Below are 17,112 nucleotides of genomic sequence, written 5' to 3'. Positions count from 1 at the left end.
CCCTAAAGTAAATTTAGTAACATTGATTGATGCAAAAGAATTCCCTTCTAATCTTCTCAAATGAATATCATTTACACTTTCAATATTCATTCGGGTTAGCTGCTCCAACCAATCCAGAAATTAGAAATCAAACGAAGCATAATTTCCACACTTGCAGGCAAACAACAGCTAATCAAACAGCTGCAAAGGGATAACTTTACCTTCGACTTCTACAGTCAATTTAAACAAAATTTTAAAGTTGACCTTCTTTCAATATACCTTCCGTCCATCGGTTATCTAATTCAATCCAACCTAGACATCAAACGTGCCCTTAGCGTAGAAACTTGGTTAGCATGGGATTACAGCTTAATACATTTGTTTTCTAAACAAACTAAATCCGACAAAGAAAGCAATGCCAACCGTTACACGATAAAATTTTCAACCAACCATGCTAGTCTTGTATTTGTGATTACAAATGTTGAAACAAGATGTAACCATGGCAGACCTACAACCCCTATTATTACGAATTTCCACTGTAAAAACCCCGTCCCTTCACCGGATGATTATATTGTTATTACAAAAAAAAAAAGAGTGACGGAATGAAGGGTATAAAAATTATTTCTGCAATAAAAGGAAGAGTTGTTACTTGGGCCTTCTACGGTAAGGGTACAGAATGTCATCCACACTCTGTTTCACGTAGTTGCCCACTCTATTCACATTTCTGGCAACACCTGATGCTACTAGAACTGCATTCCTCTTAAACCTGCACATATAAATATAAAGTTTTTGAACTATAAGGCGAAAGATAATAAACAAGACCGGAAATTAAAATAATAAACCATGTGAAAAAAGTCATTGACAAGTGATAACTCATATTCACTGCTAAGTTGAGTTTCTGCCTTACCTGCGGAGGTATTCATCTCCTGCTGAATGTGCTGGTTTGTAGGTTCGAGGTTGAGGAATAGGCCGACCGTTTTCTGGAGAGGAGACACAAAAAGTTATCAACAAGATTGCTGTAAATGCTACAAGAATATTCAAATCACTTGAAAATTAGTATTCACGTATTGAAAATGTTATGCTGCTTCACCAGAAACACCAGTAAGAAGCATAAGCTGTTAGCATATCAACTAATCAATCATTTCATATTCTACTCCCCATCACATGTTAGTCTCTCTTGTGGAAATCAATCTATATTGAAGTTGCAATTGTAGGGATACAAACTCAGGATCTCGTTCCTTGGTAAAGTTTACCACTTTACAACCATTCCCAAACATTAAAGCTGTTCAGTGGAGACCTAATGTGAATGAAGCTCTATTGGATACATAGCCCAATCCATGTGGTAAAGTGTGAAACACTCCCCCTCAGGCGGATCATCTCTTTTGGGTGATTACACATGCGACATGGGGTCCCTCTTTTGGTGATCAGGATTCACGAGTTCTTATATCTATTAAGTTGACCTACAGTTTGTGACTCTAATACCATGATATAGTTTGTTGATTTACCACTATCCCAAAAGCATCGACTGTTAGGAAGTGAGGCAAAGAGTTATTGGATATTCTAAATAGACACAATAAGAAGTTCTAAAAGACGCTAGGCTAGTTGGGCGGTGGGCTGGGGCCTAGCTCCTAGGCGGCTAGACAGGGCCTAGGCAGATTTAAGCAAATTTATTACATATCATATAAATAAGTGCCTATTTGTACTTAAAAAAGATACATAATTGTATTGAGATACATAAATTGCAAAATAAAACGGCATATAAATTATAAAGTATTAAAATATATTGAGAACATGAGGAGCAAGTATATAATGAGTGTTCATTCGAATATTCAACAAGTCTATTACATTTTAATGAAAAAATAAATTGCAAAATGAAAGTTATCAATTTTCTGTATAAGTGAGAGCCACAACCTCGACGGGTGCCTAGTCGGGTCTAGGCGAGCTAAGTGGGCGGCTAGGTGCGCTAGGCGGACTCCTTAGTAGTTCTAGTCGCCCTTTCTTAATTTTCAAACGCCTAGGGATTAATCGGGACGGTGACCAGGCACCTAGTGCCTAGGCGGGGATTTTTAGAACGGTTATATATCTGACTTTATACATCAAGTGAGAAACTATAGTGCACAATAAAGGACAACACTGAGAAAAATTCATTCTGATGGTAACCAAACATACCCTTCGAGAATGCAATAAAATCACACTGCACATTTTCTAAGTTGAGCTCTTCATAATGAGAAGAGAGAGAGAGACACACACACATGGTATATGCAGACAAATAACATCACATCACTAATCTAATTAACAAGAATTTTGGCATGCATTTCATTTGCAGGACGGGTTTAGAACATGAGACATTTTAGTATCAGAAACTAAGTGCCCCATGGGAGAGATGTATTTGTTCAATATTCATGGAATCAAGACCTTATTGGCATTCCCCCTCCTCCTTAACAAAGTTAAAAGAAACATAAAAAGAAAAACTTGATATACCTTCACTATTATGAGCATGAGCAGGAGCCGGAGCATGCGTATGGCCAGCAGGTTTTTTGTCATACAGTACCTGTCACAAGCTCATTATGTCACATATCAACCAAGTTAACCAGAAGATTGTACGCATATATGTATGAATATTATGAAGTATCAATGTAACTAGACTTTTAACTTAAACATAAGGATATTAGATAATAAAGTGATGATATTCCACCAGATAAATTTCGAACAGTCTTCAAGTGTAAAATTATATGTAAAATGAGTTTTACAATTAGAGAAACAAGGAAAAAGAAATAAGAGTCAAGATACAACACCTCGAGACCAACACAAAACGGCAATTCTGCTTGTTTATTATGTGGATCAGCAGGAGTATCTTTTCTGTCTAAGAAGACCGAATAACCAACGCAGGCATATTTAAAATCGGCAAGCGTCCGGTCTGCTTTAGACGCCTCCAATTCGGTTTCTCCCACAATGTAGCTCGGAACTGGGCATATAAAACCATAAATAAGAACATATCTTAATCTTGTTGATGCATAAAAACAAATATAAAGTTTCAGATGGTCAATCAATATATATGACGAAAAATTGAAAACCCGAAAAGATATAATCATCAAATTAACTATAAAATACTCCATAAAGACACACCCTTTTCTTGTCAGTACGAAAAATATAAGCATCAAATGAGCCTGTAAATGTTGTAGCATACCTAAAAGCACCAAGAATTGATTTCTGGATGATTGGATTAACAAAACCATCAAATTCATTCATCAATTTGGAGAGAGAGAGAGAGAGAGAGAGAGAGAGAACCTTGTTGGAGGGTTTTGGAGAAGCCGACGCAGGTGGGGTATTTGGATTTGGTTTTCTGGGTGGAGGAGTAATAGAGGCAACCCTTGCATGACTTTCCCTTGGTCGATGACCCTCCTCCGCCTCCGCTTCCGCCGAGAATAGGATTGGGGTTAGGTTTTTGGATTGGGATTTCTCCATCTCCGCCTTCGCCGTTCTTATCCATTTCTCTCTCTATCTCTAACAAAGATTTTCAGATTATTATCTCAGGAATCGAATCAATGATTCGGTTGAGAATCATATGATTTCTCCATCTGCTATTTATTTGTCGCTCTCTCCTTTCTTCGCTCTCTGTTTCTCTGGTGTTGTTTTGTCGATTCAGTTTTTTCACTTCCCTCCTTGTCATCTGCACTAGATTGTCCTCCACGGTTCGGTGCTGATCCTACGGTTCCAAAATAAGCGGCAAAACGTGTAAATTTTTATAAACTTATATGACATGGACGTTACTACGACGGTTTACTTATGTCGTATAAGTTTTTCTCTTTCACTCACCCGAGTTGTAAATGACACATTGCAAATAAAGATTTGCGCATTCCTTTCAATTTTTAAGTCTACACGGAGCATTCATGATTTATTTCTTACTAACTTGACCTAAGTTTCTTGGGACTATAAAATCACTCACTCAAACATTTGTCTTACAGGAGTTTAAAAGGAAATGTCGTTAAAGAGGAAATGCCTCACACAGAAAAACGTGTAAACAAACCCTACAACGGACCACCGAACCACCGGACTGGAAATGGCGTACATGCCGTCTTGCTGGCTCCGATCACAATGCCGAGTTGTATGAAGAACAACTATAGGGTACTAGGATTTAAAAGGAAAAGAAGAAAATATACCATATAATAATAAGGCTTTTGATGAAAGAGCTGAATACACTAAACTAAACTGCCCTAGTTATGTAACTAGAAGATTAACAAAACAAAGGGCTTATGAAAAAGTTAAAACTATTTAATCGGAAATTTACTGTACAGCTGCTGCTATGTGTTCCCAAAATTCTTACTGGTCGGGTGCAGATAATCACACGCTGCGCCCTTCTTGCAGTGACCACTCTCAAAGAACCTGCACACTTTTGAAGTAGTTCTCCACAAACCTCCTCCCCCACCGCCGCCGCCGCCACCACCACCACCACCAAATGACGACTGCCTATTCCAGGGCTTGCCACCACCATAACCAGAATCTCCGCCATGTGGGCCACGATCCCTTTGATTTGAGAACCTATCTCCTCCATTCTGAGTTTGTGCACTCCAACCAGGATTGGTGTTCCCAACTGCTGTCCCTTGACCAGATGGAGCCCAACCAGGATTTGCAGGCGGTCCTTGAGCAGCAGGTTGGACCCAATTAGGCGCTGCATTTCCAGGTACTGGACCTTGACCAGGCCCAGCCCACCCTGGACCCTGTCCCGGAGCTCCCCAATTCATGTTTGTATTTGCCGGCACTTGTCCTCCCCAGGCCATGTTTGGATCTTCCCCAATTGGGGCCCAACCTGCGTTTTGATTCTCTTGCCCCGTTCTTGGCAGAGAACTTTGGTTATCTGGAACACCCATGCTCCAATGTAACTGGGGTGATAGTGCTGGAGGCTGAATGTATGATTGATTAGCCGGAACTTGGGGTCTCCAAGGATCAGACTGGGGAACACCAGAGAAGCCTGATGAAGGGAAATTTCCAGCTGCATTTCCTGTATTAATAGACGGGGTAGCATTGTTGGTAGATGGAGCATTACTCCAGTAACCATGGGCCGGATGTTGTGCAGGCATAGTAGTAGCACTAATTGGTTCTATCCTTTGGGATGGAGCACCTGTCCAGTGTTGAGTTTCACTCCCAGATACTGGGCCTGAACCAGTCATTTCCTGTTTTGGAACTGAACCAGAAGCCCATCCTTGAGTATCACCACCGGGTGAACGACTAGTCACAGACTGAACCAGATTTTGCAGATTTGAAACAAGATTTTTCACGTCTGGCACTTGATTCATCGAAGCATTTACTTGACTCTGCATTTGAAGACTATTTGTGGAGCCCAGAAGTGGACCACCTTCAGACTTGGGTGCTGCATTAATGCCATGAAGAGAGCTTGAACGATCATTTCCAGAAAGTGAAACTCGCAGTGCACTTTCTGGAGTAGCTACTGTACTAGGTTGCGGCACTCCATTGCCACCCAAGATGGAGCCAGTTGGATGAACAGGGGTGGGTGACCAATTACTTTCATAAGCTTGACCCCTTGCCCCACCTAATGGAGTTTGGGATGGAGTAGGCGAGGGAAAGTTTGTTGTGCTCCACCCATCTGAAGAATACTTGGGGACCTCCACTGATGATGGAGTACCCCTGCCTGAGGAAGGATTAAGTTCGTTTTGAGACCCCCAACTTCCTCCTCCAGCTTGGCCTTCTGCACCCCGCTGAAAGAGACCTCCTTGAGGCTTCCCAGAATGTGCAGGTGTGAGATGTGAATCTTGCACCATTTGGGCCTTTAGAAAACTACTGTCAACCGGTGAAGGGTCTTTCTGGAACTTTCCGGCCAATACATCAGTTACCAGGATAGAATCTTCTTCCTTCTCAGTGTTTTTCCAAACTCTCAAGTTGGCAGGAAAATAGCCAGTGCTGTTCCATTTGCGCAGCTGTGCCATGGAAAATGGTCCCTGAACTTTCCCAGAAGGATCTTTGTAATGCCATATTTTTTCTGCATCATTGATGGTGCCTGTAGATTGCGATATGCCAGTGGAGAAATGTGCCACTGAATTTCCCGAGCCACCACCAGGAGATGATTCAGATGGTACCATAGACTGCGTACTCCTAACACCTGTTTCTAAACTTGAAATATTTTGTTTCTTCTCCCATTGGTTTGTTTTCAGTGTTTCTCTGTCTCTTCCTTGACCCCATGAATCGTTCACTATCTCACCAGCTCCAGTTGTATTTTCTGCTTTGTTGTAGAATCCCTTATTCGACATATTCCTGCTCAACTCCCGATTCGGATTGGAATAATTCCTTGTCCCACTCCAGGAATCGTTAAAAGAAGATCCTCCTCTTCGTGGAGAGATTGGATCCCTCCCCTTCCTTCCAAAGGCAGAACCTGTAGATCTAGTGTAACTATCTGCATGGATTGAAGGCTATGTATCAATGATTGAAGTAATGATTGGATTATACTATCATTCCAGTTAAAAACCTATGATTGAATTAATGACAGAGAAAATAGCACTACAAAATTAAAGGTATAAAATTTTCCAAAAAAAAATAAAATAAAATAAAAAATTGAATGGGACCTTGTCTCTTATCATCTCCTTCGTCTTCCTCCTCCTCAGATTCATAACTCGGGTCCATATTTGGATCTGCATGTATTTCTGGAGTTTCCTCTAGTCTACGCTGGCGTTCCTCAGGTGTCTTTAGAAGCTGCAACTTCTCTACACACTCTCTAAGCGTGAAAAGGAAGTTAAGGATTACAGCATATCCATTCCTAGTCATCTTAAAGCACCAAATAGAACATAAGCACCTCTAAAAAAATATAAAAACTAGTTCTAAGGTTTTCTTTCCAAGAAATCAAGAAATTAATAAGATTGTTTTATATCAACAGAGAAAATGTGTTTCAGCATCAACTAATGAAAAAGGAACTATCAAATAAAACATAAAGAAAAAGAAGACCTCAACTGGTTTAAAGTATCCCTTCACAATTCACTCATTACTTCTAATCATAGCAGAGAAAAAAAAATATGAGAGAGAAAAAGAGAGTTCACTTTCCGCCATTTACCAACATAAAGTTTTTAAATTTTCTGGCAATCACTAATATAAGAAACAGGTCAACTTATATCGAAGGCCACAGCCTTGGAATAGAGCAAGAAAATATAAAATTAAACCAAATAGCTCAGACTGCAGGAAAGAGAGTAGTGCATAAGGTTCCAACACATTCAAACAGCGCGCACCAAGAAAAGGGAAAAGATTTCTGCACATCATATTTCCCCTCTTGCACCCCGTCTTTTTTTCTAGCCATTGGATTGAATAAAAAGGATAATCAAGGGCCAAAATTAATATGGGTGTGTAGAACTAGAAGGTAAGGGTCTGCAGAAAATCACTCCCCCACAAGAAAATTGTGCACAAAAATGTATTAAACATGAAAAGTAAAGGATATTCCTTTCTGCGCCCTTTTTCACTAGCTCGATCGCGAAGATGACTGAGTCTCACTATCTCCGTTTCTAACCACTGTATCAGAATAAAAAATAAAAACAAATTAATAATCCATCAAAGAAAAGCAACGAAAATTATTGAATTTGGACCTACAAGATTAAGAGTTGAGTCAACACTAAAGGAGCCAGAATCCAAATTGTATCCAAGAAGAGGAAGACAAAAACAATCATTTTTAAAGAACAAATCTGGTCGAGATTATTAGAAATTAATTGGGGAAATGCAACTAGTTCTTGCCGATATTCCTACGTTGCAGACAAGTTAGGTCTTTGATCTCTTCATGAAAACAGTAAAACTCCGCTAGCAAATGGCACAGGATGGCTGCAAAGAACTCGAGCAGCTCATAAGTTCAAGATTGCATTGAGATTGTTTTATATTTAAGTTGATCTGGAACCCAACCTTACAACAACAACAAAGCCTTTTTCCCACTAAGTGGGGTCAGCTATATGAATCCTAGAACGCCATTGCGCTCAGTTATGTGTCACATCTTCCGTTAGATCAAAGTACTCTAAGTCTTTTCTTAGAGTCTCTTCCAAAGTTTTCCTAGGTCTTCCTCTACCCCTTCGACCTTGAACGTCTGTCCCATAATCGCATCTTCTAACCGGAGCGTCAGTAGGCCTTCGTTTCACATGTCCAAACCACTGTAACCGATTTTTTCTCTTCTTTCCTTCAACCATAGGGTTACAAAAATCAAGCACCTGCCTATCTCAAGCTAAGGTATTTAAGCCATGTCACTCTATGTTATACATCATTTTGAAATATATAATGAGGGGCTAAGGGTAATTAAGGATTGACAGCTTGACTAATTAACAAAGCTCAGCAAGTGAAATCGTCAAGCTTGAATTTTGGGATCAATAGCATTTAGATGTCCAGTTAAGTTGGGAAAAGGAAAAAAGTTGCTTCACCTAGGCTTTGTATGCAACCCTTTAGAGAGAGACCCACTTACAAGTGGAAAGGAAAACCATCACAACGTAGTGCTAGTAGCAACTTGTACTCAACCTTAGACACAAGTTTATTACATGGTGATGGTGTAACCTACCCCAAATACCTTCTAAATTGAAAAACATAATAACACCAAAAAATTCTCTGTTGTGTCTTAATGTGTGGTACAGATAAGAAATACCAAAGTCAATTAAACTTGGAATCCATGACCCCATTACCTCTATAATCAACACCACTGTTGTACGCAATATACCAAGCAAGGTTTCGCTTTACAAGCCAATACCTAAAGTTGGAGAACCAAACACAAAGAAAGAAGCCTACTTGGCCTAAAAAGACAACAAAACAAACCTAGGTTCAGATTGCTTGCCATGGCCCTTATTGCCCTGGTTCTTACAACGATGAGCCAGTCACCCAACACACGTGTGGAGTTCAACAAACTCCTTTATCACTTTTGCAGATTAAAGGCTACTTATTTTATCTTCTATTTCTTGTTGGAAGGAAAGCTGTTCTTAATTACCTTTTATCAGTGGTTTCTGCATTTTTTCTGGCCAATACAGTTCCATTATATTGTATGCAGTTCACAGCTTGTATTTTTTTCGACTAAAATAATTTAAAATTTGTTATTTTATAATCAAGTATATTATAATTTTCTCCATAGAGGACGCACAGCTGAAAATTCTTCTCTATAGAGGACACTCAGCTGAAAATTGCAGTCATGATAATATTTTCTTTACCATCATCATCGTCCTGGCATCATCATATTTTCTTTTGCTTTACCTCTCTGTGCAACATAACTTTCCTATGTGCACTCCAAAACTTTATCCTGGCAATCAAATCTACAGCAATCCCTAATTCCAATGCTGTAAAATAGATCTTAATTTTGCGATGTACAAAATTACCAATCAACCTTTGACGCAACATGACACATGTGCAAGCCTAAGCATACATGCAACATGTGCAAGCCTATGCGTACATGGAACATGTCCAAGATGCAAATAAAATATGTAAAGAAAACAGTTAACAAGCCTGAAAACTACTTCAACGGAAAAAGGGAAAGAGTTTTACATCTTTGACTCTGACTGTTTGGAGCACTGTTGCTTTGTCTTGAACATCACCCTGCAATCAGCAACTTTCTCAGTACAAAATGAAAATTAACATCAACACACAAAAGTAACAATAGAATATAGAAATACCACAGTAAGCCGATTGATAAGTCCACATTTTATGCTCTGACGCAGTCGCTTGCATTCGTCCTAAAAATAAAACAAGGAGATATATCAAACAATTGACATCCAAATGAAAGTAGAAACTAAAAAAAAAGAAAAAAAATTTCAATCTCTCCCAATAAAGAGGTCAAAGCAAACTACACTTTCCATTGGATGTGAGAATTAGTCACATTTCCCTTATAACATATTTTGCCCAATGGCAAGCATTATATGTCTTCCTAATGTTATTTCTAATAGAGGCCATCCCCTTGAGAACAAGAATGTGCAAATCATGTCTCTTTAAGAGCCACAATTATGTTATTTTTTAACCGAGTTTGGAATTGAAATGAAATAGTTAGTTATATGCTAAATCACCTCAGTGAAATCTTGGTTTGAGATGATATCAATGGAAATGATCTCTGTCTTGTTTAAGTTTAATATCTCCAGCAAGATGTCTGTCATCCTTTTACCAACTTTATATGGCTCAGCACCTTTGCATGTACCTGTTCAGGAATCATTTAAACAATGAACCTTACAATTCTGCTGGTTTAAGCCTTCTTTGCTTAGGCCAAAAATACAATGAAAGACAATTAATCAAATAAATTACCTTTAACTTGGACCAGCCTATACAAATCTTGCTTTTGACCACTACCAGAAATTCTAATTCTGACAAACGAGCCAGCAACCTTATCTTGAAAGTTATCCAGATCATCAAGTAGATCTTCCACTAAATTACGCCTTAAGAAAATTAGATTAATGTTATGCATATCAATGGCTGCAAAGTCGTCAATATTAGACTGAGGTCCTTTCCCATCACCCTTTTTACGTGTTTTACGTTTCTTATCTTTACTGGCCTTTTCCGGGGTATCAGAGTTGCCATCAACCTCCAACTGATTGCCTTCGGTATCAGCAACACTCCCTTGAAGATCATCAGCATGAGCATCCTCTTTTACAAGAAAGTGGGATTCAAGAAGCCTTAACATTTCAAAATGCCCAACACGTGGTTTCCCAAATATATTTTGAAGCCTTATATCACAAACTATCTGACTTTTTCGGCGAGGGTCACGAAGTTTGTTCCTTTTTATATATTCTAGCAAGAGAGCCTGAACATCAAACTGAGATAATGCAGACTCGTCACCATCTCTCATGTGCATAACCAACTCCAAAATTTCCTTTGATGCCCACCCTGCACTGTCACCTGCAGATGGGCCTTCAGAGCCAGTTTCTGTAGCTGGTCTTGATGAATCCCTCCCCTTTGCACGGGTTCTCATTCGTTTTTTGGACTTTCTATTTTTAGAGTTAACTAAATCCAAATTTTCAGAGTTGTCTGAATCAGAACCTCCACCATCATTAGCATCATAGGGTTCATCACGTGACTTCTGTTTATTAGCACGTCCAGTTGAACCTTTCCATGGATTCTTGGCCTGAACAAGGTCATCAAGCGTTAGAGATAACTTCTCTTTTAAGTCTATCCAATAATCCTTGAAGAGGTACTCCCAGCTGCTTTTATCATCAAAATTGACTTCATCCTGCCCAAGCACAGCAAAAATAAGAATAAAATGAATGCCACTGTGAGCAATTAAACATGTGAAGTGAAAATAGTACATGTTTAAGGACAAATGGTATAAAGGTAGAAAATTCCTGAAATAGTTCCAAAATGTTCTAAACTCTAAACGATCGATCTGTTATTTGAGCAGTAATAACAGTGTGTAATGTAATTATCTCATTAGGATTAGTAGCATGGAGGTAAATCTATATGAGCAAAACTCTGGTTTAGCCTTTTATATTCAAAAAACAACAAAAACTACATGATAAATTAGGAAGAACCTGGAATTATAGTTATACAGCTGTATTGTCATCCTTTTGACAAGAATAACAAACACTAGACAGACTTTACAGAAAATTTGGGATTAGGTGTCATTTGAATTGCATGAAAACAAAAAAATATGCGCCATTAAGACCACACTTTTTTTTTAATAAAGAAACAATTGTATTAAGATCAAGGGATAAGCCCGCACTATTTTAATTAGCAGTTTATCCTACTTCCTGCAGAGGGCTGGACAGCTTTTTCATGTATACATGAATGCTAGCATTCCAGGTGGTCATGAATGCTATTTATCAAGATTTCAAATAATTTAAACTACCTATTAATAGAACCAACCAAAAGAGGGTGAAAAGACTATCTAAACTTCTATCACCAAAAAAATAAAAAATAAAAAAAGATGGGCAATAATGTAATTTCACAAAACTAAATCTTGCTGTTTTTTTATTAAAGCCTCACCTACATGTGATTTTAGCATATATCTAATATTAAAAAAAAATAAAAAACAAAAACCACTCTTCCCACTCCCACATTCTCTCTCTCCTTCCTTCCTTCCCATTTTAAAAACAAAAACAAAAAATGTTCACATACACCAAGTGTGTAGGCATATGCTAGTAATAATAATAATCATCATCATCTATTAACAAACCCCTCTTTGTCAGCCAAAAGAGGGTGAAAAGACAATTTGCACTATCGACACAGGCAATGATAGACAAAATCCCTAAGAGGGTGAACATATGCAACACCTCAAACCATTTCACATGAGCTTTCCAGCCACATTATATCTTATCTTCCCTTCTTTCTTGTTCATTTTTGCACAAAATTATAACCAGACACTTTATTATGCCTTAGCTTTCGAACCAATGCATGGAATTACAATTAGATGATTTATTCTTGAAGCCATATTTTCCAACATATAATAAAAGAATTCTTATAAATGAAAAGAACATTACAAAACAAAAATACTCAATCAAACTAGTTTCCCTTAAATTTATTAACATATCCAACGTATAATTCCAGATATATGACTTGTACAAACTCATTACGTTCTCATTAATTTCTTTGCTCTTCTTTTTACAGGTAACACAAAAATTTTATTTTTAAGAAAAAACAAGTGGAAACAGTGTTCATCGAGTGAACTAGGGTCTGCAAAAAGGGAACTCAAACAAAAAACAAGATGAGAACAGGGGAAAGTAGCTTATCAAGACAAACCTCAGACAGCAACAAACCTAGGACAAAATCACCAGGGAAACCAAGTCACTAACCTTATTACATACAGAGGCCCACAAAGACCACCCATATGTATAAGCTTTGTTGTTTCTTTTTTTCCTTTTGGCTAACTGACTTTTCAGGATGTAGGAAAAATGAATTTCTCGACACACTACTTTCACTCACTAAAACACTCCCAAGAAAGATATAACCCTTGACCCTGATCATGACAATGCTAGCAAAAGGGAAATAAAAAAGTAACGAGGGAATAACAAAAGAAAGAAGGCAAACCTTGTCCTTGTTTCCTTGCTCATTCTTTTCAATCATCATGATAGTTTTCATGCATGTCTCACAGAAGCCTTTGTTTCCTCGAACACATAAGATAACAGCATCTTTGATACAGCCCTTGCACAAGGAAAAGGTACATGTATAACACATGTAGTGGGCAGTCTTCTCACAGTTGCTACAAAGGTGCCAACCTAAAATACATTTGTTAATACATCAGATACTGCCCAGCAATCCAAAAGAACTAAAATAATTCATATAAGCAATTTTATATTGATGTTAAGTGATGAAACCCAAGTCACACATGTAAAAGAACTGATGCTTATAAGATGAAGAGTTCAAAATACAGCCATAATGCCTGCAATCTCTCTCAAAAAAGACATTGGCTACTAGATAAACTAAAAGTCTAAAACCACACAAAAAATAAAAAATGAAGCAGACACACATAACTTCCAGGTTAAGGCTAGAGTCTGAATTAATGTAAATAATAAATACTTTCATGAACCCTTTCTTCCAAAAACAAAAAAAATTGTTGACTCATCTTTCCCTGAGCATGGGTTCCTAGGGCACTCGGTAAGAGTTTGGTACTTATTATGTTACTTTAACTTAACCGTACACGATTCAGAGAGGGTCAGATTTAGAAGGGTGTAGCATTTTCAGTGAGTACGAAATTCAAAATTTGGCAAAGTAGAGCTTGATATTAGGTCAGATATATTTCTCCTCCTAAATCTTGAGTTTTATTTGACCTGCTTAACTTAAGTCCCCATTCCATATTCTAACATAATCATATGAGCAGCTGTAACTCTCTCTCTCTCATTCTTACTGTAAAGCCATTACGGAAAGAATACAGTTAGCTGAAGGCATGAACTTCAGTGCTCAAAACACCATGTCCTTCAATTCCTTAATTAGCTGTCAATCATAGGTCATGACATCAGCAATTGTTTCTCCCTTTGTCATTATAAAAGAAAATCTAAACCAAGGAACAAAAAACTGATCCCTATCTGCAGAAAAAGCAATGCCCTCCTCTTGGTAACACCCATATCTCAACAACTCAAGAATACATTTGTAAACGATTTCAATTTTTTACAACTGCAGGTACTTGTAGTCACAACTCTAAACAAATACAAAATCACTAGGAAACTAACTACTATCTTCAAAGCACACAAGCTTCCAAGGACAATTAACAAGTAGTCACTCAAATAATTATGTTCCAGGTCGGTAATTACAACCATGCAGCCCCAAATCAACTCTAACTAGACAATAACAGGAAATTTCAGTACAAACTGTCCAATACTTCATGATACTGAAATTAAGCAAAACAATATTTCTTTGAAAAAAAAAATAAAAATAAAAATCACGAAAACTATTCAGTATTTTAGATATATTTTTCAGATAATTTAAGAAAACACTGACTCAATCATCACTGCCACTAAGGAAGAATATACACAATGGATGTTTGTTCAAGATGCATTTAAACTAAGTAAGAATATACACTCTGCATATACACGAGCATTCTACTACACTGCAGGGTACCCAATACATTAAGTTTTTTGGCCGTTAGATCTGGTCAAAAAATTCCCGTGTAAAGGATACCCAGAAGCATACTAGAAAACCCCAAATATGCATTGTACAACCAAGTATATTGTGCATTCATAATCTACTGAACCTTAATGTACTACATCAAATATAAATAAAACGACAAAAACTTGGTGAAAAGAAGAGAAATTAAGGACTTAAGCTGCAGCAATTTACCACAATTCCATCGACCCTTAGCCCGAAAGAAGGCCTCATCACGATTAACACACGAAGGATGGTATGCCTTGGGACATCCCCTGAAAACCACCGATTAAACTAATCAATTAACCAATCACAGAAGTAAAGAACCACAAACAGTAAGCAAGGTTTAACTGACCTGCGGTCACAAAGCACAAGCTCTCCCCCATCAAAGCAAATGAAACAGACATCCTCTTCCATTTTCTTCTTTGAAAGGAGTTTTCCTGTGTCCTTAGAACTCTTCACACGCTTCCTCTTCCCGCCACTGCTGGCCCTTTTCATCTCCTCCTCCTCTTCCACCTCCATTTCTTCTGCTTCTTCCTCTGCTGCCCCTGTCGCCTCTGCCTCAGTTATCTCCTCCATTACATCATCACCCATATCCACCTCTCCCACTATGTCGGTCTCAGCCAACATGTCTGCCGCATTCTCCTCATCATCTACCCCTGAGTCATCCTCATCTCCTTCTACTTCGGCCTCAGCCTCCACTTGCCCAGCTTCGGCCTCAGTCTCCTCTAGCTCCACTTCGGCCTCAGCTTCCTCTCCCACCGCCTCGTCCCTGTCCTCCCCTCCTACCGCCTCGGTCTCAGCCTCATTTCCCCCTGTCTCGGCCTCAATATCCTCTTCCTTGGCTTCACCCGTCATTTGTTCTGTTTTGTCCTTCATTGAAAGCACAGTCTCCTCAGCCGTTTCAGCCACATTAGACTCCTCGGCCTCCTGCTTGTCCAAGTTAACCACAGCAGCTTCCTCAGGCAACAACTTCTCCTCTGTATCCAGTGCCTTTTCATTCACATGCCCAACCTCAGTTTCCTCTGTGGCGTGACCTTCAGCCACATTCATCACCTCCACAACCTCAGTTTCCTCTTTCACGTGACCTCCGGCCACAGTCATTTCCTCCTCCACCTCGGTTTCCTCTGTCACGTGACCTCCAGCCACATCCATCTCCTCCTTGACCTCCGTTTCCTCTGTCACGTGACCTTCTACCACATTCGTCTCCTCTTCCACCACCAACTTCTCTCCCGCGTCAGCAGCAGACTTCTCCATCGCCGCCCCCAAATCCTCCACTGCGTCAGTTTTAATGGTCTCATCAGCCACCACCATCGCCTCCACCACATCCTCCATTTCCGTATCCTCCTCCTTACACCCGTCTTCAATCCCATCCCCATCGTCTCTCCCTACTGAAGCCGGTACCAAATCAGATTCTCCGTCGAACCTGAGCCCCGAGCCCCCATGCTCGGGCTCGGGTACAGCCTCCGGGTAGCATTGCGGCTCGGTGTTCCGGAGCTCCTCACCTGTGTGAGGCAACGGCAAAGCGTCGTCTTGGGGTGAAATCGAAGGCTCGCTCACCTTGGAAGTATCTTCCTCGTCCGCTTCCATGGCAGTTACTGAAATTGGAAATCGGAGATTGAAAACCCTAATATCGAAAGAGCTAGGGTTAGGGTTTTAAGCTCCCCGGTTCCCCTGAAGGGTTATATGTCGTCGTTTTATCGTTACGCAATAAAACGGTTGTATTAACTGAGGCGAGCAGTAGCGAAGGAGAAGGAGGCAACTGCCACGACAGCCAAAGAGAAGAACTGGCGTAAGCAACAATGGTTTTTTTTGGCGGTTCGCCGGTTTGGGACGTGGGCTGATTTACGTAAAATTACTAAAAGCTCCAAAGCCACACATCCACACATACACCGGACCTAAATCATTCATAGATGAGGATTCCCGTTCAATCGACTTTTCACTTTTAGTGCCGTTACCGTTCAATTTATATTTGTTACATATTTAAAAAATACAATGTTCTTTTCGATATATGATAGATTGATAATCGGCAAATTCGTTTGTAACCTTTTAACTAACGGTTCAGTTCGAGTAAATCGAGTACCTATTTCAACCAGTTAAGAGTAATGTTAATCTAACAATTTTACATACCTATATACAAGAATCTAACATGAACTACCTCCTATTGTAAGTTGTTGCCTCATGTGGTATCACTATCACGATATCAGGGTTGCAACCCCCTTCCCATTTTTCTTCAGCAATTTTCTCTCGCATATAACTTTAAAAAGTAGTATCGCTCGTAATAAATTTTTAACTACTTGGAATAATGGAATTTATGTTTAAATTATTTTTTCAAAGGCCAATTCCACAAAATTCTTTCACATGATGGTGGTTTTATTATCTATTATTTTAAGATAAATGAGGGTATGATCCGGATTAGTTGGGTTTCCATCAAAAAAACATCCAAGCAAATTACATATAATAATTTAATTTGTTGGATTTTGACAAAAAAAATCCAAGAAAACTTTAACCAAATCAATGTTGAATGATTTGGTTCGAGTGGTTTGGGCCTAAACTCCCAACATGTCATCAACCTTTCTGCATATTTTAATATTCTAGTACATCAAATTTCAAATTTCAAATTTTAAA

General features: G+C 38.9%; 2 protein-coding genes across 2 annotated transcripts; both read right to left on the bottom strand.

Moving 5' to 3' along the window:
* Nucleotides 1-414: 414 nt before the first annotated feature.
* LOC137727441 (uncharacterized) lies at nucleotides 415-3,620 on the bottom strand. Its single transcript, XM_068466300.2, has 5 exons — nucleotides 3,265-3,620; nucleotides 2,772-2,941; nucleotides 2,458-2,527; nucleotides 884-956; nucleotides 415-742 (listed from the first exon to the last, which is right to left on the bottom strand). The coding sequence occupies exons 1-5, from the start codon at nucleotides 3,464-3,466 to the stop codon at nucleotides 622-624; spliced, it is 636 nt and encodes a 211-aa protein (XP_068322401.2). The 5' UTR covers nucleotides 3,467-3,620; the 3' UTR covers nucleotides 415-621.
* A 490-nt stretch (nucleotides 3,621-4,110) lies between these two features.
* LOC137727440 (zinc finger CCCH domain-containing protein 19-like) lies at nucleotides 4,111-16,369 on the bottom strand. The gene is made up of 10 exons (XM_068466299.2): nucleotides 14,840-16,369; nucleotides 14,680-14,759; nucleotides 12,934-13,121; nucleotides 10,219-11,140; nucleotides 9,987-10,114; nucleotides 9,600-9,659; nucleotides 9,472-9,522; nucleotides 7,412-7,482; nucleotides 6,552-6,706; nucleotides 4,111-6,382 (listed from the first exon to the last, which is right to left on the bottom strand). Exons 1-10 carry the CDS (start codon nucleotides 16,072-16,074, stop codon nucleotides 4,278-4,280), a joined length of 4,995 nt encoding a protein of 1,664 aa, XP_068322400.2. The 5' UTR covers nucleotides 16,075-16,369; the 3' UTR covers nucleotides 4,111-4,277.
* Between the last annotated feature and the right edge of the window lie 743 nt (nucleotides 16,370-17,112).

This window comes from Pyrus communis, chromosome 10, assembly GCF_041283825.1.
Source record: "Pyrus communis isolate YQ-2024b chromosome 10, ASM4128382v1, whole genome shotgun sequence".
In the NCBI taxonomy this organism is placed as follows: Eukaryota; Viridiplantae; Streptophyta; class Magnoliopsida; order Rosales; family Rosaceae; genus Pyrus; species Pyrus communis.
The sequence above is the reverse complement of the archived record's forward strand: the minus strand, read 5'-3'. Positions and strand labels throughout refer to the sequence as shown.

What these genes read in the sequence shown, in the direction of transcription:
- LOC137727441 (XM_068466300.2), bottom strand. Translation starts at nt 3,466, where the DNA reads ATGGATAAGAACGGCGAAGGCGGAGATGGAGAAATCCCAATCCAAAAA. An exon ending in CGTTTTGTGTTGGTCTCGAG is followed by an intron (nt 2,528 to 2,771) that starts GTGTTGTATCTT and finishes AGCTTGTGACAG; the next exon opens with GTACTGTATGACAAAAAACC. An exon ending in TCATGCTCATAATAGTGAAG is followed by an intron (nt 957 to 2,457) that starts GTATATCAAGTT and finishes TCTCCTCTCCAG; the next exon opens with AAAACGGTCGGCCTATTCCT.
- LOC137727440 (XM_068466299.2), bottom strand. Translation starts at nt 16,074, where the DNA reads ATGGAAGCGGACGAGGAAGATACTTCCAAGGTGAGCGAGCCTTCGATT. An exon ending in CTTGTGCTTTGTGACCGCAG is followed by an intron (nt 14,760 to 14,839) that starts GTCAGTTAAACC and finishes GGTGGTTTTCAG; the next exon opens with GGGATGTCCCAAGGCATACC. An exon ending in TAAGGGTCGATGGAATTGTG is followed by an intron (nt 13,122 to 14,679) that starts GTAAATTGCTGC and finishes AATGTATTTTAG; the next exon opens with GTTGGCACCTTTGTAGCAAC.